The sequence below is a fragment of the Myripristis murdjan genome, chromosome 15, assembly GCF_902150065.1.
Source record: "Myripristis murdjan chromosome 15, fMyrMur1.1, whole genome shotgun sequence".
Taxonomy (NCBI): domain Eukaryota; kingdom Metazoa; phylum Chordata; class Actinopteri; order Holocentriformes; family Holocentridae; genus Myripristis; species Myripristis murdjan.
This window is the reverse complement of record NC_043994.1, coordinates 30109227-30134114: the sequence shown is the minus strand read 5'-3', so window position 1 is coordinate 30134114 and position 24888 is coordinate 30109227. Positions and strand designations below refer to the sequence as shown.

Sequence of the window (24888 nt, the reverse complement as noted above, 5' to 3'; positions counted from 1 at the left end):
CATGAGTTCTGATTCCGATTCTGAGTTCTGATTGTTGTGACCGGTCGCTGCACATATCACTTTTAGCAGTGCAATATGTGCAGGGACCGGTCACGACACAATTGAACAGTATGACATGTTTCAAGAGCTGAGATTTGTCATCTAGACGGCCAAAATCTACCATATCAACGTTTCTGGACATTGACTGTCATACTTTTGTTGACCCTCATCTCCAGACGTCACGCTAGATTGTGAAAAGCGGCGTGTGCTGATTGATCGGGGTCTTTGCCGAGACATGGCAAGAATTCACGTCACTGTGAACACCTGATCCGACATGGTGATAAAAAATATGGGAAATACCATGTAGTCTGATCCCGGCTTAAGTGCTGAAGTCCACCAAACCAGACCCAAACCCTCTGGGTCCACGCTGGTCCCACTGGGTTCAGGCAAATGTCAAGCTCTGCATCACCTCTGAAGCAATCCCTAACCCCTTTTGCCTCTGCGGCCACGTTTTGGTATTATTGTACCGAGCTGGTAGTGAATTTCCTCACCTCTATCTTAAACCTCTAACCTTAACTCCTCTTGCTTCTGCTACACTGCTAAAAGCAATATGCGCAGCGAGTGATTTTATCTTTAATCAGGTTAACGAAGGGTGAAATTATCACAGCTGATATTTTTGCATGCTGTATATTTTGAAGAACGAAACCAGAATATGATCCGTGCTTGTTTCTTGAAACTGAAACTGGCATAAAACTGAACTAACTTTATCTTCAAATTTTAAAAAAATTAACTGCAACAGCACTAATGTAATGCCACTTAATTTCAATATCCTAAAACAGATAAAATCACATGCTGATCTGGTCGCTTTTTGCAGCGTACCTCCCTGTCACTAACCTGAAAGCCGTAGTCGTCAGCTGTGTGGTGTGGATCAGCGAGCTGAACGCAGCGAGAGCCAATATGATTTGCAATATATGACTTGTCAAAATAAAAGTCACAGTGCTGCCGCGGGCTTTTGCTTTGACACGTTCTATCTTGTTTACTCTATATTGTGTAAAGGGTTGCTTCGATGGCTTTTTTAGTTTGTTAGCGGTGCTCTGGTTTATTGAATTGTGCCACTTCTTTGTGCTCTTGGTTGTTGTCGTAGTTTTGTCCTGGTTGCTTTCTTTGCATTTTCTCTTTGAGGTATTTCTTAGTTTGTTCTACTGGATCCTGCTGTAGTTTGTGTTGCCTATGGTGTGAATTTCTGCCGTGTTGAATTTGCTTTCTGCAGTTCTGTAGAGCGTACTTTTTTTCCGTTCTGAGAATAGCGTTTGCCTCTGTGCTCGCCTTCTCCTCGGTCTTTGAGAAGTCAATCTCTTTCAAGGTTTAGTGCTTAGCAGTGACTTACAATTCATGCTGTCCATTATTCACATCATGAGTGTGTCTGCGTGTGTGTGTGTGTGTGTCTGTGTGTGCGCATGTATTGTATCATCCTTGTCATCATCACGTCCATGAATGGAGAATATGGATGCTACTTCCTATTCAAGAGAGTTTAACTCACCTCAGTACAAAGAAAAGGTACACACACATGCTCACATACACACACACAAACACACACACACACATACACACACACTCACACACGCACAGGTCAAGTTGAAGCATGAGTGTGTGGCGCCCCTTATTCATATCACCGTCCCGCCATCCATCACAGCATGCTTCCTATTTCCTGTTTTCCAGATCATAAACTTATAAGGCCAATGACAGCCCCCAGACAGAGTCAAACTCTTCTCAATCTAAATGATTTATCCCTCCATCATACTCTCTTCCATCCTCTCATCCATCCATCCCTTTTTCTGTTCTGTGCTGTTTCCTTCGCTCATCTACCATTCTCCAGGCAGCCTCGGACCCTCGAAACGCCTGAATGTCAGACTCTTGGCAGGAAGTTCTCTGACAGTGGCAGGTAAGGCATGTAGGCCGGCCAAGCGCACAGCCAGCCAGAGCTTGAAATGAACGTTAGCTATCAGCAAAAACACTTGAAAAACTGTGTCTGTCGCTGGTAGTGCTTCAATTCCACTCACCATTTTGGCCGGAGCCATCTTTTCTTCAATTAGCCTTTAATTATATCATTCAGATTCTCAGATACACACAATTAAAATACACTCACCACTGAGGAAAATTACTGTGGGCATGTAAGCCACTGGGGTCGATGATAGTGCCTCCACTTCAGAGTACCAGGATCATCCCGTAACTAAACAGTATATTTATCCTGTGAGGGATAATTACTCCTGCTTTCAGAGTTTTCAGCCGACACCGGTGCAGTTTCTCTTAATTGTCAGGAGCTCAGGTGTCGGCAGGGGTTTGACTCATCAAACACTGAACTGGGGTCAGATGTAACACACCCACCTTCAAAGATCTTGAAGAGAGACAAGGTGGTTTTCAAATGCAACTGTGGAACAAGATGTAGAGTTTAAAGCAAATACTTAACTCAAAAAGGATCATAATAAGGCACTAATGTGTGCAAAAATGCACATTGCAAATGCAGAATGGTTTGGCTAAACGGCGACAGTATGATTACGTTTAGTGTGTTAGATATCAGAGTTTTACTCATCTGACGTTGCCAAATATCTGCCATTTGATTGGCTCTGGGCTTGAAAACAAATGACACTTCTGTTTTTTTTCTGTCCAAGAAGAAATAAGTCTCATTTATGGAATGAAGGGATGAAAACCTCGCCTTCTTGTTTTCTTTTTTCAAGAATAAAAAATCTGATTCTGTCTATCAGCACTTACATGTCAGACCGTTTAATTAGCGGGTCACAGAACTGAGCAATGTGGCTGTGTTTCTATGAGGACAGTCCACAGGTGAACACCAGCACGTTGCTCTGCCCCAGTGCAGCTTTAGTGCTTTGAAATGCTTTGAAATGTAATGCCAGCCCACAGCGTCTGTGCCCATTTCTCACCAGCTATTCTGCTTGAGTTTCTGCACGAGGTTAGTGCTTCATCAGCCCTCTTAGCTCAAGAGCTTTCACAGCCTTTAGGTGCGTGCTGTACACTTCACCGTAACAGTGTTGAGTTTCTCTGCAAATTAAAGCTAACGCTGCTTGAGAAAAAAAGATTGTGAAGTTTTTTTTACTAATGTGATGTTTAGCGTTCTTCAGATTACCTTGACTCTTTCATTTAGTTATCTTTTGTTGCTTTTTTCCTCCCCATTTTTTCTTACCCCACCCCCCCATCCCTTTTCCTATTTTTATTTCTGCATGCTGCTGCGTTGCTCTGTGTTGCGGGGCTTTGGGTTTGTATGGTGTGTGTTTTGTGTGTGTGTGTGTGTGTGTGTGTGTGTGTGTGTGTGTGTGTGTGTGCATATCAGAATCAAGCCCACCTCAATCTTAAGGGGCTCCAGAGGAAAAAAAGGCCCTCTGAAGCCTCTTGGTAAGGTGTCACGCCTTGAATCATCGCCCCAAAATGCCTCCAGGGACACAGGAATTCATCTATTGATCATTTAACTTTGAGGAACAGGACAGGGCTGCCCCTACTCCCCTACACACTTCTGTGTGTGTGTGCGTGTGTGCGTGTGTGTGCATCGGTGATGACATGAACGTAGCTGCTGCTCTGTGTTTCTGTGCATTTTGGTGTGTGTGTTTCTGTGTTTGTGCAAAAGTACATGGACACCTGAAGGTCCTTGTGTCCGTGCTGTGAACGTAAACGCTGCTGTGCATTGTGATTTGAGTGGATGTGCTGGTGCAGTGTTCATATTTTTAGTTGATGTGGATGTTAAATATTTATTTTGAGTGCTTTGAGATCTCCCCGTGTCCCGTAAACAACAGCTGAACCGCTATCGGGGTCAATTTGACAGACACAAGGGAAATGGAGTTCCCCAGTATGTGTCGCAGATTCATAAATTTAACGCGGCAGTCTTTGGTTACTGCTCCCTTATTTTGTGTAGTGGCACAGATGATAGTCAACGAAATTATTTGTGAATTATTGTGTCACTCAGATGATGAAGAAATCCCAAAAAAAAAAATAAAAAATTCTGGTAGAAATCCATGCATCCTAATATATTTGCCATGCCCGTGAGTTTTAATAATAACCCCTACTCTTGTGTGTTTTGTGAGAATGGATGAGAAAAAAAAAAAAGTGTGTGTGTTCAGATGTGGTTGGATTTGTGTTCAAGGCTTCCTTGGATGCCACCTGCTCTGAGTGTTTTCACCGTCTAAATCTTTATTTGCTGCCTTTTTTTGCGACAGGATCCCTCACTGTCAAACCCCAAACAAGCCTCACCTTGTGAATCTGTTGTCACCGCGGATCTTTCACCAGAATCTGTTCACCGCTCTCCTTACATCTCCACCGTCCATGTTACATGTTATAGGACTTGACAGAAGGGGGGGCGGGGGGGTAGCTGTTCCCCCCTCTGAGGCTTTTCTAACCCCCTCAGTGTAATCTCACTTGTATTGTCAGAATAATATTGTGTGCTGTGTGAATTGGAGAAACTCAATTGAAGGCTCAACATGTGAAGTCTAAGTGGCGGGTGGTGGTTTTACGCCTCGGACCACACACACGTATTGACTTTCACTTTCTCTCCACTTTTTTTTTCTCCCACTCTTTTCATCCTCGTTGTGTTTGCTCTCTCGCTCTGTTCCTCCGACTCTCTCTCCACTCCTCTCCGTCTCTCTTTTATTATCACGTTGTGTTGTTTAGGGGCCACCTCCAAGGTGGTGCGTCTCTCTCCTCCTCAGTAACGTCCTCCTCAGCCCGCAGAGTCAGGCAGCTCCCACAGGTCCCCGCCAAGAGCAGCACCGTCGAACAAGGTGTGTGTTTTTCAGCGTGTGTGTGTGTGTGTGCAACAGCGATGGAGAGAGTCCTTAAACACCACACTCAAGCAGACATTTTACTAAATTAGAAGCTGTATGTATGAATGCATCAAGTGTAGCTTGATACATTCTACTGTCTGAATTTTTCATTTATTATTCTTTTTATTATTATTATTATTATTATTATTATTATTATTATTTGTTTTTTTTTGTTTTTTTTTATATTTTTATCTTAAATATATATTTTGTCATTTTTCTTTTTCTTTTCCTTTTTTTCTTTACATTTTTTATTTTTTATTTTATTTTTTATTTTCATTTCATTATTATTATTATTATTATTATTATTTATTTATTTATTTTCTTTTCTTTTTTCTTTTTTTCCCTCAGACATTGGCCGCCTGTATCTGTCCAGGTGCTTTAAATTTAGCTCTGATGATGTTAGATTATGGTGGAACCTGATTTGTGGGTGTGGGTTTACCTACCTATTTAGGACTGTCTCTCTCATTGTTTGGTAAGATAACCTGATGAAGGTCTACGTACCGAAACGTTGTTATTAAAGTTCTCCTTTTGCAAATGATGCGAGCGGTGTGCGGGAGTTTTTTGTTCTGAATATTGCCGGTCTCCGGTTTTCTCCTACGCACCTGCCGACCTACAGGTGTGCAAAAGGCTCACTTGGTGACTAAATTAGAAGGCAAATTACTGGCGAAAAACTTCACTTGAGCAAACGTAAAAGAAGAGTCACATCTTTTCATTGAAATTTTAAAAGGATGACGACAGAATAAAATAAGATATCACAAAATAAACAACACTGCAAAATGCGTATGGAGGGCTGCAAAATGTGTTCTCTGGAATGGATGCGTCCTAAAAGTAAAAGTGAAATCGCCGAATTATAAATGAAAAGCTACCCAGCTGCATTAAGTGTATGTTACAGTGTGTGTTGTTATATCACATTATTGATATTAGTGTTCAAGCTACAAAAGGCATCTCCTCTCCTTGAGTCTGTGAAGCGGCAGCCCCGCCTTCCTCGCCTTCAGCTGCTCAGGTTCCCGCCCACAGCATTTGTCAGGTGGGCCGTCATCTCGCCCGAGGCCGAGTGAACGTCCAGCCTCCGCCCACTCCGCTGAGAAAGCAGACGGAGAACGCAGCTGATCGCTCTCCTCTGCTGGTGTTGTTAGGACTCGCCAGAAAAATCCTTATTTCTATGCATCCAGACAACACAAACTGTTAATTTAACCAGGCTGCTCGCTTTGTAAGGTGTGATTTATGACTGTATAAGGCAATACGGGCAGTGTATGCTTTGCTTGTTCCACTTTTTGGTTGTTATGCGCAAACTCCAGTTCCAAAAATCCAAAAACATGTCGCGCCTCTCTGACTTAAAGCAGGCAACAGTACAAAGCCAACAGGTCACGTTATCTATTATTAATTTCTATAGTTTATGGTTGTGGTGTAGGGAGGGGGAGGAAGAGCGGTCAGATTGAACCACTGGACAGGCAGACTCGTCTCCCGTGAAATTTAATTTAACATGATATATGTCAGCTTAAACTTTCCCCAGTGGAGCTGCAGTGGTTTACCTCCTCAGTTCCTCTGTGGAGAATTTTCTTCCCACCAGTGATCATACCTGACGCCAGAATAAAAGTTTGATAAAAACAGTAAATCTGTGGGAGTCAATGGGACGTCCTGTTCTGCTGCAGCCGCACTAAGTAAGAATAAGACGTGCAGACTGACTAGTGTGAAGTTTAATTCAGAGATTGTGATGCGTTTTTTTTTGGCATGCGTGTGTGTGTGCGTGTGTGTGTGTGCGTGCAGCCCTGGCAGCGGAGGAGCGTGTTCGTCAGCTCCAGATGAGGGTTCACTCCAACAGGGCGCCGCCTGCCACCACCGCCAGCCAACAGGAGCTAGAAAGATCCCTCAAGAACAAACGGGAGGTAGGACACAGCCTTTTTTAAAAATTTTATTTAAATTATTGTTCATCTTATTATTTTATGTCCATGTAAGGCAATTTATTTTCGGCCATATTCACCTGTAGAGAGGAGATTCTCTGCTTGAAGGAGGCAGGAAGAGAATGAAAAGTGATGCTTCCTCAGAGTTTTGAGCAGACAGTCTGTTGTATAATCTGTTGTGGTGAGTTGCATTGGTCGTAATAAATTCCATTAGAATCACGGGCAGGAAGTGTTCAGCCTGATCACTGGTCAATAAAATGAATTAGTTCCAGCCGGGCAGCCGGTCAGGACCGAGCCTCGGAAACAGAAATTTACAATCCGTCCTGGTAGTTTTTCTTGTCCCAAACTCACAGACAATTGACATTTTTATGGCCGTATCCCGACTTTCACGCATGTGTACATGCCATTAGCAGAACTTTTTTTTTTTTTTTTTTTTTTTCAAAGACGCCAATGCCGTCTTTGAGATGAATTACACCGTCCCCCATCTGACTGCCCGCTGATGATCTATCCCCTCACATTTAAATCAGTTAACCTTCATGCAGACTGAAACAGTCAGCCCTGAGGGACGGCGCCGTGATAGAGATTAAAACATACAGAAAGTAACAGCAGGATGATCGAATATAGAGGAGAAGAAAAGACAGAAGCAATGATGGAACGAGAACGCATCAAGGCTGTGAGGAAGAGAGAGCACGAAAACACCCGGGCCTGAAAATGTTTTCCTGATCCTTTACAAAAAATAATAAAACGTGAAGTCTTATAACAGGTCATGTTTGACTGACGTACAGTTGATTTTTAGTGCCAATAATCAAGATATTTCTACCATTTTCATACTGAAAAAAAGGATGGAAAAGCCTTTATACCAACTTTTAGACCAATGGACACGAAAAGTCTTTGTTGAAAACCAGTCCAGCTATCACAAGAGTGCAAGATGTTTGCACACATGAATTAAAAACGCCTCATCACAGTCAGTTCAGGTTAAGAGCTTCCCATAGACAGCCAGTGTGGGCTCAATTCTACTATAAATACTGTAAGTAAGCAATCAAACTGCATTATATACATTATATCAGATGGACCACACTGACTGGAGCGGATTTTATTTTATTTTTTAATTTAAAAAAAGCCGATATTAGCCCTATATATCAGTATCAGGGTTCATTTTTTGTTTCCATAAAGAAATACCAAAACAAACAAACATAAATTGTTGTTGTTATCCCGTGACACGGCACAGCAGCACAGATTCATTAACGGTGTGTGTCGTGTGTGTGTGTGTGTGTGTGTGTGTGTGTGTGCTCCAGCTGTATAAGGACCAGAGGAGGAGCTGTGAGAATGTTTCCCATAAGTCCTCAGACAGTGATGTCAGCGACGTGTCAGCCATCTCTCGAACCAGCAGTGCCTCTCGCATCAGTAGCACCAGCTACATGTCCATCCAATCAGAGAGACCCCGGGGACGCTTCAGGTGCACACACACACACACACACACACACACACACGCACACACACACACAGCCGTTCCTTCTAGATTCATGTTTCTCTATATTTTTGCCTGATTTTACGCTCAATCCTCAAACGACACAGCTGAGTTATACAGTTTGTTTTAGGGTGTGATGTCATATAAACTTACAAAAATGTGATGAGAACATAATATCAGTGATTTTACACAGATTAACAAATTGTAAAACTTTAATTTTAATTGACAGATTAGAAAAAAAGCCCGCCTGCAACAGTGTGGTGCCCCCTGTTGGAGAAACCACACCACTGGCTTTGTTCCCCCTGCTCACTTATTTAACTGAGCTCAGTTAAAGGTGGCTGCCTTTGATATAAATATATATAATTTTTTTTATTTTTCATTTATTACTGCAGCTTCTGATTCAGGTGCTGACAGAATGTGGCAGTTTAATATCAGCTTTACAGTCACTTTAAACAATAAAAGCTTTTACGTCTGCACAGATAAAGCTGGTGTTATTTGAGTTACGGTGAATTAAGAAAATTCGCCTCATCAAGAAACGAAATGCTTATATTCCAACTTTATATTGGTCAAATAAATTGTAGTATTCAGTCCTGCAGTTGAAAATTAATTTTCAGTCAAATTTGTCCTTGTATAAATTGTATTTTTAAGTGTTTATTCATTTAGAGACTGAGATTAGACAGAAAACAGTGTTCTTGTTGTGAAGCTGACTGCACGCAGCCTGTCTCCTAATGTTAACATTTACATCAGTAAATATTTAGAGATTTATCAAGTGGATATTATAACATTTTTCATGACTTTGTTGCTGTGCTTTTCAAATGAAGTGATGCTACAGTGAATGTACTTGGTTCAGATGAATATCCACCTCCATAAGTCATTTAGTCATGAGGCTGTGAAGGAAAAAATGACCAATTGTGTGACATAAATCCATCTGATATTGACATTTCTTTCCAGAAAAGTCTCAAAACAGGAAAACTGCATTGGAATTTGATCTCTCCATTGGTGTATTTCACCTGTTTTCCTCAGTATCACAATAAATTTACCTGTAACCATCAAACACACATGCAGACTGAATTTAGGTTTTACGAAGTGGCGTCTTTGTGTCTGCGTGTGCGCACACAGCCGGGCCATGCGTGCCACCGGCCGCCACATGATGAAGAGCACCAGCGTGAGCGGCGAAATCTACGGCATGGAGCACGCCGACGGCAGCCAATCAGACACGGCGCTCGGCAGCCTGGGAGGCGGGATCAAGAAGCGACGCTCCAGCCTCAGCCAACGGGTGGTCGCCATCCTGCCGTCCCGACGCAGCCGGAGCACGTCCCAACTCAGCCAAACAGGTCGGACCAGACTGACGGACAGGACGGAGACTGAGACGTCATCAGAGAGACAGAGACAGACAGAGAGAGACAGACAGAGAGACAGACAGAGAGAGAGAGAGACAGAGAGACAGACCGAGAGAGAGACAGACAGAGAAAGAGACACACACAAAGCCTCCTTTTCCACCTGGCTTTAACATGCATCCTGTGTCCACATCTCAGTCCAGCTGGATTACAGGCACACCTGAGCTTAAAATATAGAAAACCTTTATTATCTTCGTCTTGCAAATACAACAAAAATTGCTTTTTCTGACAGTCAACTATCAAAAAACAACAAATATATTTTCTTTATCCACACTGAAATCTGATTTCTCTTTCACAAATTTTATTTGTCATCAACACGTTAATACTGAGACAGTAGGATAAAAGCTAAGACCGCTGCTGATAACACTGGCCACCTTTTGGTGGGAAAACAGATTTTATGGTACAAACAATTCAGTTATTTGATATTCAGTTTTTCAGTCAGTTTGACATCGGCTACACATCTTTCCAGTGTTATCCTAAATTTGTAGCTGATGATGTAACGCAACCACAAATAAAATCAAGTGATGTGGTGACACCACACTGCAAAAAGTCAAATCTTACCAAGATTATTTGTCTTATTTCAAGTAAAAATGTCTTATTTCTAGTCAAAATATCTCATTACACTTAAAATAAGACATGATCAGCTAAGAAATAACTTGTCTTTAGACAATTTTCACTTGTATCAAGTGAAAATTTACTTGAAACAAGTGAAAATTTGCTAGAAACAAGAAACATATTCTGCCAATGGAACAAGCAAATAATCTTGGTAAGATTTGACTTTTTGCAGTGCAGATATAAAATATGTCAATAGAGAAGACTCTTCTAACGTGGATTATTTGAGCTCAAACTGTTTGGACTCCAGATTTAGTGACTCGGCTGTAACCCTGCCGTGAGTTTCATTCTGTTTCTGGTTTCTTGTTATCTGTGAATTTTGTGTTTGTGCGTCTAAATTTGCCTTTGGAGCCGGTTTGGATGATGGGACCTTCAGCGCATCTTAACGGGGATTTATGCCTGGATTTGATGTGTTTGTCCTCTAGTCAATAACAGGATGCATGTTAAAGAGGTTGTAGCACACACACAGACACACACACACACACTCAAATACAGATGGACGGTCATGACGTGGCAGAGAGACAGGCAGAGAGACAGGCAGCACAGCTGGGACCGAGACTGTCGCACATGCAGATGAACTGAGCCTGAGTCTATCCAGTGTTGCTGCTGTTCTTGTTGTTTGTTGTCTGTTGTTTATTGGGTTTGTTGTTGTTGTGTGTGTTATTTCAGAGGCGGCGGGTAAGGCGGCGGAAAGACAGAAAGGTAAAGCATAGATAGACAGACAGACAGACAGACAGAGAGGCAGGTAGACAGGCAGACAGACACAGTCAGGTAGACACAGGTACACTTTACTTGAAGTGGCATTCAGACGGCATTATGAGCACATTATGAGTGCATTATGAGCACATTATGAGTGCATGATGATGAGCGGTGGGACGTCGCTCAGTCCGTCTCCTTCACTTCTGACGTTCTGCCTCTTCACCTGAGCGTTTCCATGCAGTGAGATTATCTGCTCTTCCTGCTTTAACCTTAATCTGACGGCTGGAGTCAATATTCACTTTCCAGAGGAAGCTTTTCCCTGCAGAACATCGCGCGCCGTCTGCAGCTCCTTGAAGAGTCTTAAATTCAGTTTTTATCAAAATTAGGCCTGAAAAAAGTCTTGAATTTGAATTTATGAGGTCTTAATTTCCTCATAGACATTTTATCACATTTAATTTATATTTATCCATCGTTTAATTTCTTGTCGGCAAAATGAGTCAAGCTCTCCTGCATGAAAGTCGGCATTTCTGCTGTTGCAAAAACTCCTTAAACTCACGCGCTGCACTTAATTCATTTTATATTTACTCCCGTACACAAAACATATTATAAAAATCCACTAAAATCCCTGGACTTACCTGTCCCAAGTTCTGTGTAGAAACAAACACAAAAAAACTCCTGGTTAGATTTATTCCAGCTGCTGTCTAAGCTAATAGAGTCTGTCAGAAACATGCAGTCAACAACAGCTAACCTAAAACAGACCTTAGCACCAAGACCACATACATAGAGCCTGAGTTTTCTAGAAATTAGTCTTAAATTTGGTTAAGATATGTCTTGAAAAAGTCTTGAAAGGCATTACATTTAAATCTCTCATACCCGTAGACATCCTGCATCAAATGTGCTGTGTTGTTTGAGTGCAACGCAAAAGTGGAAAACTCCAACACCGCTCGATCCACAGGAAATTTACTCTCTAAATTCAATATATTTCCACACTGATCCTGTTTGCCGGCGACCTTTTGAAGCATCCAGTCAGACTCAAGATACCGACAGCCGACACTGAGTTATATGCCATAAATTTAAAAAATATCACGACCTTGGACAAAAAAAGACATTACACAGAGCCTGCCAGCAGTCAGACGGTGGTGTCAGTCATTTAGTGGAGGTTTTTTTTATGTTATTGCTACTTTTACACAAGTAAAGGGTTTGAGGTTAGGGTTAATGTGATCAGAGCATGCTATGATAAACAAGATGCAAAAATAGGGTGTAGAGGATTGAGAATTAATAAATGATTTTATGTTGTTATTATTATTCTCATAATTCTCATTCTTTGTGAGTTTCTGATGCTTGATGCAGTTGTAAAACAAAGGATATCCCTGCTTTTAATTGGCTCATGCTCACGTTCAAGTCCAGGTTTATTCGGAGCATCATAATGCACTTCAAGTAAAGTCTGACTGACAAAACAGATCCAAATATCACGCAGGCAGACAAATCACCAGTTTGTGCATGAACAGAGAGAAACACAGAGAGCTAGACAGACAGGAAGTGTATAGCTTTTATAGGCAGATAATAACAAAAACAGTAAAGCAGATCAACACTTGTGAGGCCATCCCAAATCCCAAATCCCAAATCCCTGCACGCTTCTTTACTCCCCCGCTCCTGCAACCACGACCCAAACTTACAGCTCCTGGCTCCGTTTTTTTTTTTTTTTTTTTTTTTTTTTTTTTTTAAGAAAAAAGACCGATAGAAAATTCTGGTGTTATTCTGGCACTGAAGTCCATCCAAAAACACGTTTCAGAGTGGTCAAATAAAGCATTTAAAGACGTATTATTTTGATTAGATCTGAAAAAATGTTTCTCGGTGTGTTATTTCTCTGTCGAAAAATGTGCTCAGCATTTTCATTTTCATTTTAAGGTTCATCTCATGTGCAAAAGCAGTATGATATTCGACTCTAACCGGTATTAAAAACTGGCATTATGAATTTAATTTGATGAAACTTGAAACCAGAAGCCGTGAAAATCAATCAGTTCAAGAAACGGTTTCACCAAGCAATCAGGTTTATGTCTTCTATTGTGATGAAACTGCTACAAAACATATTTGCAGGCCGCACTTGTGATTTTTGTTCTCAGAGAAGTGTGTTTCAGCCCTCTTCATTTTAGTACAGGCCCCAGTATTTAGCTGTCAGTCCAGTTTTATTAACAAGAGGGAACAAAATGTACCTCTTCCTCTTCCTCCAAAGCATTTTTAGACGAGCTTTTTGGATGGACTCGAACGATTCATGTGAGCTGGGTTAGTCCTTGAGCTTTGATGCAGAAGCTTCACCATTGCAGCCGTTTTAAGAAAGACTAAACCAGCTGATCTGATCTTAAACCTCCTCCTGCAGTGACTTTGGCACCTGAGTCCAAATTCCCTGCTCCCCTTAAAATACTTGACCCTCCTGTTATGTTCACATTTTTGAACATCTTTTATGTTTGGGGTCAATTTGACCCCTGCAGTTTAAACTTCCACAAAATTATTATAACTAAAATTGTTATCAAAGTTTATGTGTCAAATACTTTATGTTTCTTTGTTGATTACCTAAATAGCCCTTTAAATAAAACATAACTCCCTCCCACCCCCACTTATACATCCAGTATTCCTGTTACGCCACTATGGAAAAATATTCAAATCACCATAAAATCTCACTGATTGACCTAAAACTGGAAATAAATATTAATTTTTGGTGTTTTAATGGCTTTATATTATTTCTAAGTACAGATTTTTGTTATTTATAACTGATGCGGTACAAAGTGTGTACAGGACATTGAAAACATATCATCATGTGAATTTCATCTTTACCCGGAAGCAAAAAAAATGCCGTTAATTATTTATTTAGAGACGTTAAACATTGGCTGGGGTCAAATTGACCCCAAACATAATAGGAGGGTTAAAAATAAAAATGAAATGAAAAAGTGATCTGAGATTATCTCTACTAATAAGTTTCCTGAGCAACATGAGAGCAGGTGGGAGATCCTCTCTGCGCTTGCAGGAGTCACTTACTCTTCCCTTTATCTTGCACTCCAGTGGATTATCTGCATGCTGCGTTTGGGTTTTTCAGTTGCTGGTGGGATCACCTGAGCGGGGTTTTAATTTGCGTGGCATGGCCTTCATGGTGATAAATCTGAGCCGATTGTTATCAGGCTTATCAAACTCAAAGGAGCCCTTTTAAACTTTGTAATCCAGCATCACATTCCTTCTCTGTTTTTTTTTTTTTTTTTTTTTTTTCATTCCTGTGAGCCAAAGCAGGACCAAATTAGCATCACGCTTTAATTAACCGGCCGCCGTGACTTGAGACGCCTGATAATGGCCGTGGTTTGAAATGCCGTCACCTGCGGCGTCCGCACCGTAACGCCCTCTCTCTGTCTTCGCCGCAGAGACAACGACGGGCAAGAAGGCGGCGAAGGGCGGCAGCAGCAGCATCCAGAGGAGCGTGGAGACGGGCATGGCGGTGGAGTACCCGCGCGGAGGATCGGCCATGAACCGGCAAGCCAGCAGAGAGTCGACGGACGGCAGCATGAACAGCTACAGCTCTGAGGGGAAGTACGTGACCACCTGACCTCCCGCTCTCTGTACTCGCTCTCCACGTTAACAAGTCTCATCTCAGCTCTTAAAATCCTGTTTTTCTTCAAACAAAGTGAAAAAATCTGCCGGTGGGATGAGATAATCCCACTTTTCCCAATGCTGATCTACTTGTTTCTTGACTTTTCTTGAATCAAGTGTCGTTGTGTTGATCCCAGTGGGCTGATCTGCCTTACTCTGCCTTGTTTCAACAGATTTATGCCTGTTCCCAAAAAAAAAAAAAAAAAAATCCTGAATCAAGTGAAACTGCATTTGGGAACAAGTTAGATTATCTCATTCCTTTTGGCAGATTTTTCACGCATTTTAAGAAAAGCAACAGCAGTTTTGCCTCACAGCTGTGGCGTTTTAGCCACTGCTGAAACATTTTGACGAACTCGCTGCTTTGATACTGAAAGACGTTGTCACAGCCCGTGACAAATTACAGCAAACTCAGTGTAACAATTCGGGGTGTCGTGACTTCGACTCTAAACTGAAAATTAATCGAAATGCACGTTTGATTTTGGCCTTTAAATCACGAGCAGGTTTGCAGGTTTGCAGGATTTCTGCTGTTCTGCACCTGCGAGTTTGCGAGTTTGTCCTGATCCGGAGAAGCAGGAGATTTTAAACACCGTGTGTCTGCTAACATCTGGCAAAGTCCCGTCAGATGGTCGGTCTACCAAAGAGTAGACCCAGATGTTATAATCATGTTGTGAGCATTACTCAATAATCAGTGTGTGTGTGTGTGTGTGTGTCAGTCTGATCTTCTCAGGGATGCGGCTGGGTGCTGACAGCCAGTTCAGCGACTTCCTGGATGGTTTAGGCCCCGCCCAGCTGGTGGGCCGACAAACACTGGCCACACCTGCCATGGGTGAGTGACACCTCAATCCGCTGCACGTTTCACACGCTACGTCTCTAGATACACTATAATACTCAGATTATTCACGATAATGCCCTCAGGTGTGTGTGTATGTGGTGAAGGTGTGTGTCTCTGGTGCACGCAGGTGACGTTCAGATCGGTATGATGGATAAGAAAGGCCAGCTGGAGGTGGAGGTGATCAGGGCACGAGGCCTTACCCCCAAACCAGGCTCCAAATCCCTCCCAGGTAACACGCACACACACACACACACACACACACACACACACACACACACACACACGACAACCCAAGCAGAAGCAGAAACAGAGGGCTGTGGCTTCCCTGCTGTCACTGAGCCCCAAAATTACAAACAGTATAATATCACAATAACACTTTAAACCAGGCGTTGCTGAACATAAAACACCATCATTCAAATGGACAACGAGTTTTCACAAATCCATTTTAGCCTCATTAAATACAAACTGTGTTCGCTTCACATCGCCAGATGCAAACCAAACCAAAGCACAAACTGGAGCTGTGCACGTTTGACACAGAAACATCTGCAAACTCCAGAAAACACAACACACATTTCTCACATGATTCACAGTCGGCGTGAGTTTTAGTCTCGATCAGGCTTTTAACCCTTAGATGCATATGTGGGGTCAAAAATGACCCCGGAGGTGTTTTTAGTCATTTTAAATGTTTGTTTTTTTTTTAGTCATTTAATCTTCCATGTATTCCTCAAATAGGTTGTCTTTGACATGAGGCCATTTGGATTTGTATCTAACTGTTATATTTTTTAAGTAATTGCATGTTGGTGTTTTGATAGCTGCATTGATAGCAATGTTTTGATCAAATGAAAGAAGGTGATAAATCAGAGCTACTCAACTTCAGATGGCTCAGGGGCCCTCAGCAAAATTCAGCTGTGTCCAAGGGCGGAAAGCTAAACATGTCTGTCCTATTTTTTAAACATTTAAACAATAATTTTGTCACAGGCTACACGACTAGTCTAAAAATGAATGAAACATACAGAAAACAGCTACATTTCCATTCAAGGCCAAATCTCACTGAATAAAAGATTGTCATGCAGTGATTAATGATGAAATCATCAGGTTACAACAAAATGAAAGGACATTTCTGAAGTTTACAGCATAAAACCCATTCATTTCAATTGGGGTAATTTTTGACCCCACTCATGGAAGAGTGTAGGGTTTGGTGAGCCATGCATCTAAGGGTTAAAGAAAAGATTTGTTTTGGAATTATTTTGTGTTCTGTTGTTTCTTGGGACCCTAAATTGGCCCTCAGTCATAAAACTCTGAGCTCTCCTGATTCAAACCTGAGCCCAGCAGGTCCAGTCCAGTCCTCTGGTCCATGTCGGCACCATTCAGCTGAATCAGTTCTTCAATTATCAGTGTCTTGGGTGCATTTATGACTTTATTGATTTAATTTGTTTTTGATCTGTCCAGGTACAAAACAACAACAAAAAAAAAGCAAAATCCGGTCATTATCGTTTACGTCATGCCAGAAATAATCCCACGTCTTTTCTCCTCCCCCCTTTTCTGCTTTATTCATTCCTCCCAACATGTTTGTATAATGTGGGTTTTTATTGCACTTGTTCTGTATGGAAGCCTGCCTCCATGTAAATGTACTCTCTGATTAAACTTGTCTCTCTTCTACATCTCCTCCTCCCTCCAAACGACCCTTGTTCTCTTCTCCTCCTCCCTCCATCCTCCTCCTCTTTCTCCCTCTCTCTCATTCCTCTGCCTCTTCTCTTTATTCCAACACTCCTCCCCTCTCTCCCTCCTCTTTCTTTCCCTGCATGTTTCTCCTCTGTCTCCATCTCCCCCCTCTCTTGTCTTGCCTCCTCCTCCTCCCGATCTCTTTCTGCATTTCCCTCTTGCCTCTTCCCTCCCCTCCCCTCCTTCGCTCTGTCCTCCTTCTCTCCATCCCTCCCTCCCCAGCTCCCTATGTCAAGGTGTACCTGCTGGATAACGGAGCTTGTAAAGCCAAAAAGAAAACCAAGATTGCACGAAAGACCCTGGAGCCGCTCTACCAGCAGCACCTGCTCTTCGAGGAGAGTCCCCAGGGCAAGGTGCTCCAGGTAATCTGCCATGTGTGAGGGTGTGTGTGTGTGTGTGTGTGTGTGTGTGTGTTGTGACAGTACTAATCCCAAACTCCTATAAAATGAATGACTGTGAAAAACAACGAGTCCCACAAGGAGAGAAAACCTGCAGCATCCAGTTCCAGGTCTCGCAGGTTCCTCTGTGCTGGCCTGTTTATGTTTGCATTCATGCAGAAATCCCATCTAAAAAAAAAAAAAAAAACGATTTTTAATAACACCTTCCTGCTTTCTTTTCCTTTTGCTCTCTGTCAAGCTTTAACTTAGAGAGACGGTTTTTCAGAGATATTGAAAAATCTCCGTTTCAGAGATTTCGGAGAGGTATTTTGTAGTTTGATGCATAATAATGATCTTAATGTTTTTTTAAAAATAGATTACAACGTGCTTTAAAGCTACAACATGAAAACAAAAGGCCATTTAGACTCAACTGGCAAAAATATGCATTAAGCTTGTATTTCATTATTGATTCATACCAATATATTGTATGCTTACTCCATGCATTTGTTAGCTAATCTCACTGGTCTTCACTTAAATCATTCCTTTGTAATTTTGATTATTGCAACTTTTTAACAGTCAGTTAAAAGCAGACATGATATAATTTAGAGTAACACCACACTTCTAAAACAAAAATAGAGGTTAATAACAATGTATTGTTTGGGTCATATGGATAAAAAAAGACACTATAAAACAAGTGAATCTTTTTCGGAGCAGCTATTTTGACATGAAACGGCAGGTAACCATCAGCAGGTGGTGCTGATGAAGTTTCTGTTGTGTTTGGTTGTGTCGGAGGCGGGACACCTTCCTCTGCACTGATGTGCTTGCTGTTGAGTCCCTCATGTTGACTTGATGGCAATTTGAGATTCTTGGGCAGGCGTTCGACACACAGAAACTTTTTTCAACCCCAAACATGCATCAAATTGTGTGATTTTCCATGCAGGGATGTTATTTTCACCGACGTGTGGACATGAATGGAACAGAACCTTCATTAGATAGATAGATAGATACTTTATTCATCCCGCAGGAAATTCGCAGTTTTTCAGCAGTATCCACAGATTACAGATTAAATAAATCAATAAAAAAAAGATAAAAAATAAAGACTAAGATCTAAGTACAACATAAGATCTGAGTACAACAGAATAAGATCTAAGTACAAGTGTCAAATGTGATTAGAAACACCTGTGTTGACTCCTCAGGTTAGAACGGCAGTGTTTGTTGAACACAGACTCTGATGTGCTTCGTCTCTGTCCTCCAGGTAATAGTGTGGGGCGACTACGGACGGTTGGACCACAAATGCTTCATGGGCGTAGCACAGATCCTGTTGGAGGAGCTGGACCTCTCGAGCACGGTGATTGGCTGGTACAAACTGTTTCCCCCGTCCTCGTTGGTGGACCCTACGTTAGCTCCGCTCACGCGGCTGGCGTCCCAGACGTCATTGGACAGCTCAGGACCGCCACCGGGCGTTCGATCCTAGTGACCGGATGGCGACCGCACCCCCACCCCCCAGTACCCAGTACAATACAAACTAATGGACCACAGCTATTGGACCACAACTGAGCAGAGTGCATGAACACGCCCAGGGACGAGGCCGAGGCGCTCTCGGTCAACCAATGACAAGCCAGACGGAGAGACAGGGAACCAGAGAAAGAGAGAGAGAGAGAGAGAGACATAGACAGAACTAGCCAATCAGAGCTTAGCTGGAGTCTGACAATCACTTCTCATACCTTCCCTCTTTCTCCTCCTGTTGCTTTCTTGTTTTCAAAACTTTACTTTTCCCTTCTTTCTCCCTCTTTTGGAGGTTTTTCTCCAAGTCCAACATTATTCAGCCCGTCTGCCTTGTATTTTCTTTCTTTTTTCTTTCCTTCTTTTGTTTGTTTGTTTCTTTCTTTCTTTCTTCTCGTGCAGCCCCCACCCTACCAAGTGACAAACTGGAGTCCTCCGTCCCGGAGCCTCCAGCCAATCAGAGTAGAGCTTGCTGCGAGGCCACAGGGACGAGCAGCGTTAGCGATGTGGGGGAGATGGCAGGTAGCAAACGGTGACGCAGCTCCGAGCGGCTGGGCCGTCACACCGTGGTTTGGCTTTGACGTCTCTACCGCTGTTACCATGGCAACGGTGCCGCCGTGGATACGCCCTGTGGGGCAACGGTTGGCATGGTTTTTTGCAAACCTCTTAGGGAAGGGAGCCTGCACACGCACGTGCACATTCTTAGCCTTGTCGAGAGATGTGAAAGCAAGCACAAGGAAAGCTTGACTCCTTTATTCAGACAGAGGCAAAAACAAAACCTCGTTTTGCTCTTTGTCTTAGAAAAAGAGGAAAGAAAATAGAGGCCAAATTGACGATTTGCGTTTTTTTTTTCATTTTGAGGTTGGTTCTATTTTTTTTTTGATCTATTTTGCCTAGAATTCAGAATGGTACCATAAGGTGCAGACTCCCTCTGTGTGTGTGTGTACGTTTGGTTTTCGAGCGACGGTGTGCCAAAAGACCAACGACAGTGGTCGGGTCACATTCGCCCGAACATCCCCCACCGCCCCCACCCTCCTGACCCCTGACCCCTCAAACTCCCCCTGCAGGAGGGAGCAGCATGACTCGGGGACGCCCCCCGGCCCCAAGCTGCATGCACGTTTTTATTTTGGTTTGGTTTCGTTTTCTTCTATTTTGTAAAACAAAGACGAGACAAATTAATGAAGAATTCTCAGAAAAAAAAATCAAAAAAAAAAAAAATCAAAAACAAACAAGACTAGACTATGTGTGTTAGTTCCACATACTTTTAGGCCAGCTTGTATGTTGCATGTACTTGTACAGTTTGCTCGTACTGAATATGAATACAAAACCGAGAAAAGCCAAGCCATCCCCGCCCCTTAACAGGAGCGGACCAACGGGGGGGATCAACTCCGCCCAGGCCACGCCTACAACTCTGGGTCTAAATATCCATATTAGGACGTCTCCGAAAAAAAAAATCTCTTTCTTTCTCTTTTTGATTTTAACCCTTTGAACAACAGTGCTGTTCTGTAGTACTGAGCATACTCGAGCCCCTGGCGTAACAGAGGACGTAGGTGTCTAGCGGGGGCACGAGACAGAGATAGAGAATGTGTGTATAACAGCTAAATGTATATGAAGTATAATTATGAGTTTGACAGAAATTATAAAGATATAGATATATGAATATAAAAAGAGTGTATCTGACTGTACACCCGTCACCGACGCGCACACATGCACACCTTGTACATACAAATCGGGATGAGCGGCTTGAACTTAAGTTACGAACAAACAAAAAGCATCGCTGACACACAAACATTCCTGGTCTAGTTAAAAGGGGATCTGCGTCCCGTCGACGCGCACGAGCCGCTGAGCGGCGTGGAGCCACAAGGGGGCGCTAACAGGCCTTTCAGTTCTTCCTAGTTGCAGCCAAAAAGAATTAAAAGATAACATGACGAACTAAGAGAACCGATCAGATCAAAGTTTTCTTTCCTCGACCCCTGAAATCCCCTTTTTTACCCGGTTTCTTTACTGCGTATGGTTTGGACTGGACTCCTAAAGCCAATGAAAATCTGGATTTGCGGACATATTTTGCGGATGTTTCTGTTGAAACCCTTGGCGGTGTGGCCGACTGCCCTTTCCTTTGTCAGTATTACTCCAGGAATACTGATTGTTTACAGTCCATGGCTCCCCACTCCCCAACACACGAATCTAGACGAAAGACGAAGTATTCACTGCAACAGTTCTTGTTTGTATAACAGATGTGGCTCTACTGATGTGTATGTTTTATATTCAAGAGTTCATTTTTATTATTTACAAATAAAAGACTGTGTGGAAGAAAAAAAATGGGTTTCGGAAGAGAGTGGCTTCAGTTTACTGCAGTGCAGACGACCTCAGACCCTGATTTTTTTTTTTTTTTTACTCCATTAGCGCACACATCAAGAGAAAGAAAGCCCGTTGCTATTATACTTATTATACAAAATATACTTATTATACTGCATTTACCCGCTGTGGTCACTCCATGTTGTGAGCTGCGACATGGGAGCATCTCTCCATCGGAAAAAGGTTTGTAATTTCTCCTTTTTTTGTTTTTTATGCACAATATTTATGATCATGCAACCAAATCCAACCTGTTGAAACACCGTCAGATGTCAGTTTGCAGGATATCAGAGGCTGTTCAGCTCATCTGGCCAATCAACTCATCCTCAGTGAATTGTTCTCTGCCCTAAAAATGTTTACAGGTTAGATTTCAGAGTTGTTGACAGTCACACTGAAATGATTTTTTTTTTTTTTTTTTGCCTTTTCAGCTCATGCTATCATATCTTACATCTGTTTGACAGTTTTTGCATCAAAAATCTAAATTTCCCCCTGTATTATGAAGATCTCACTGTGTCCCGTTCCTCACATCAAGTAAAAAAAGACTTATCTCTCCCTGAACTGACATCCTGCTGGTTCACACTTCTGAATGATCCCTCCCTGTGCTCCGTATCACCACAATGTCCCCTTTCAACAGGAAATGCATCACATTTAAGAAGCAAGACGCTCTCAAGCCGAAGTTTCAGTGAGACATTTAAAGAGGCAGGAAAAAAATGCGTTCGTCTCGTGCATCAGGGGCAAACAGTATGCACTCACTTTACCTGTGTGGGAAATTGAAACGACAGATCTTGGCTGTTCCTTGTTAATTTTTTTTTAATAGCTCCTTAAAAAATGAATATTTGTCTTTTAGTTGTAATTCACTGTAGATGAATGTAGAGTTTAGACCATCACAGCGCACTAAAACTCTTGATTTAAACCAGACAAATGAAATTCTTCATGGGTCAGCAATTTAAGGCAGAGTGATACATCTCACGTGTTCAAAGATAGGGGAAACTCCGCTGAAGGAAACTGATTTCCTAAGCCTGAAATAAGTATTGATGGATTATCGCTGAATTATTCAGTAACAACTAGTTTACGTTCCATAAACCACATCTGTGTCTTCATATCTCTCTTTCCTACCGACCATCTGAACAACTGGACCTCTGAATTCCCGAGACTGAAGCCGTACACCATCATATCTGGGGATATTTTGGAGGATAATCCTGCGCAAACTCACTCTCTTTACTTTTTATTTGCAAGGTAGAGTTTAGCTGCACCTTTTCCGATGATAAATGTTTATCTTATAACACTTCATAGGGCATTTTTGTACTTATTTGTTAGTTTGACATGCAGAGAGACATGAGGAGAGCAGGACGAGAGGGATTATGTGGGAAAGAAACCCATAGCACCCCATTCCTATATTATACAGCCTGGACTCCTGAGCCAGGACGCCCCGAATCAGTAACATAAATGTAGTAAAATTCATAGTTAGCAGTACCAAACTTTTTGTATTGATGGAAAAGAGCACATTAATTTTAATCAGTGCATACATGAGTTTTGTCATACATTAATAACCAACTACACATCTTAGTGCAGGTCTACACACCTTTGTATTTACAGCTGCATTACTGGCTACATGATGAGCAGTGGGCAAACTACTCAAATATCTTACTTAAGTAAAAGTAGTAATTGGAGAAATACTCCAGCAGTAAAAGTGTTCCTTCTGTAAAATTATCATATGCATATTGTTTGTCACAATATGTTCTCACTACAGTGAATATCAGAGGTGGACAAAGTACAAGGCGCTGCTTCTTTCACTGGAAAAGAAACATAAATGAAACAATACCAGAGTCAAAAAAATACTCCTGTAATTGTAAAGGTCCTGCATTCAAAATGTTCAGTAAAAGTTCAGCAGGATTCTCAGTAAAAAGTAAAAGCATGTCATTGTGAAGGAGAGTTTTCAGAGAGTTGAATTATTGCTGCATGGAAAAGCTTCTTCTGCAAAGTAACGAGGAATTCAGGCTGTTGGAAAAATGTACAACAAGAAAAGTAGAAGGTTTCACTCAGCAGAGATACTTTAATAAAGCAGCAGAACCTCAGAAGTGTGCAGATGTGCAGGGCTGCTGGGTAAACTACACTGTAATAGACCTCCTGCTTATTAATGCCACCTTGTGGTGTGACCGGGAACGACACCAGCTCTCCTGACATCATGGAGATGTCAGCTGCTGCAGAGCACAGACAAGATAAGGAGGGTTGATTATAGGTTTCCATCTCATCGAGAGGTCAGACTTTATTTCCAAAAACGTTGACATGAAATAAAACACATGCACTGTAATTGGTTTATTTGAGAGGAACCATTTATCATCTATGTCTCCATGCAAACCCTTTAAAGAGAGAGAGAAAAAAGTTCATCTCAGTGGCCCAACTTTTTCATTTCACTCACCTCTGACAGGTAAGACGAGAGAAAATGCTTTGCGGTGTCCGAATCAGAGGTAAAATCATCATCAAAATCATCATTTGCCAAGTCCAGTGCATGTAAAGCAATTTCTCACTGCCATCGGTGCACAAACATGTCAGCAGCTGGACCAGCAGTGACACACACCCTCAAGACAACAGCACTCTGCATCACCCAAGTTCACACAAACTCCATTCACAGTCGGATGGTAAAGTTTGCACCTTTACTGCACCAGTTTTGTGTTTAGCCAGACTAACCACAGCCCCTATCTGTTAATATAAAGTTTGTTAAATTAACTCGTTAACGTGCAAGTGAACATTTAAGCAGCTGATTTGGAGGTCAAATGTCGGAGTTTTCCAGCAGAACCTGAACGCACCAAGACATGGAGTCGGTCCACAAGTGTGTTGGACGTCTGCAGTAACTGCTGCTCAGGATATTTTTTTTTTTTATATATTCTCACATATTTGTACATGTAAGATGATGAGGATGTGAATTATGCTGAGGGATGTAATGCAAGGATGTGCAGTCATTAGCGCCATCCTGTGGTGAGTTGTATGTACTGAGTGGGTTTGATTTGGCTTTGAGAAGTTCAATTATCACACCCACAAAAACAGAATTAAAATATTCTCTCTCTCTCTCTCTCTCTCTCTCTCTCTCTCTCTCTAGGAAAATAGCAGAGAGAGAAATATCATCATATTTCTCTCTAATAATGAAAAATGATGTCTAACAAGTGAGCATGCAAAATTGCAATTAAATATGTAAAGGAGACAGTATATAAATGCATGTTCTACCCAAGTATTAATGTTATGTGTTGTATGTTTGTAGATAAACACATTCATGTAAGAAAGTATGCAGAATGAGGCATAAGGCTGCTCGTTCTCTTCATGCAAATGCACATTTTTTCACATCTAAAACAGGGCTTTTATTTTCCTGGGCTAAACAAGAAGAGTCATGGTTTATTCATTGCTCATCACATTTTAAAAACAGGACAAAATGAGCCTACAAGTGAACAGGGTGAAAATGTGTGTATGCCTTTTGTGTGTTTTTTTATATTTGCAAGCAGAATCACACAACACCATTTTTAAACAAAAGAGCGTTTATTGGGTTTCTCTTCTCTCACGTGAAGCAGAGTTTGTAGCTCAGCCAAGACTTCCTG

The 24888-nt window shown here is 41.9% G+C and overlaps 1 protein-coding gene across 5 annotated transcripts in view; it reads left to right on the top strand.

Annotated features, from left to right (window-relative positions):
* Window positions 1–21184, top strand: part of rims1a (regulating synaptic membrane exocytosis 1a) — a 112962-nt gene extending 91778 nt beyond the window's left edge. For 2 of the 5 annotated variants that reach the window (XM_030070614.1, XM_030070613.1), the window contains 9 exons: window positions 4654–4781; window positions 6573–6691; window positions 8002–8162; window positions 9294–9508; window positions 14290–14455; window positions 15229–15341; window positions 15475–15576; window positions 17292–17431; window positions 18702–21184. In XM_030070614.1, the coding sequence (XP_029926474.1) occupies window positions 4654–4781; window positions 6573–6691; window positions 8002–8162; window positions 9294–9508; window positions 14290–14455; window positions 15229–15341; window positions 15475–15576; window positions 17292–17431; window positions 18702–18920 (1363 nt within the window). In that variant the 3' untranslated portion in view covers window positions 18921–21184. Of the gene's footprint in view, window positions 1–1479; window positions 1537–1855; window positions 1922–4653; window positions 4782–6572; window positions 6692–8001; window positions 8163–9293; window positions 9509–10852; window positions 10886–14289; window positions 14456–15228; window positions 15342–15474; window positions 15577–17291; window positions 17432–18701 lie in introns of all 5 variants that reach the window. The other 3 variants (XM_030070612.1, XM_030070615.1, XM_030070616.1) reach the window with 3 other exon arrangements.
* Window positions 21185–24888: the final 3704 nt, after the last annotated feature.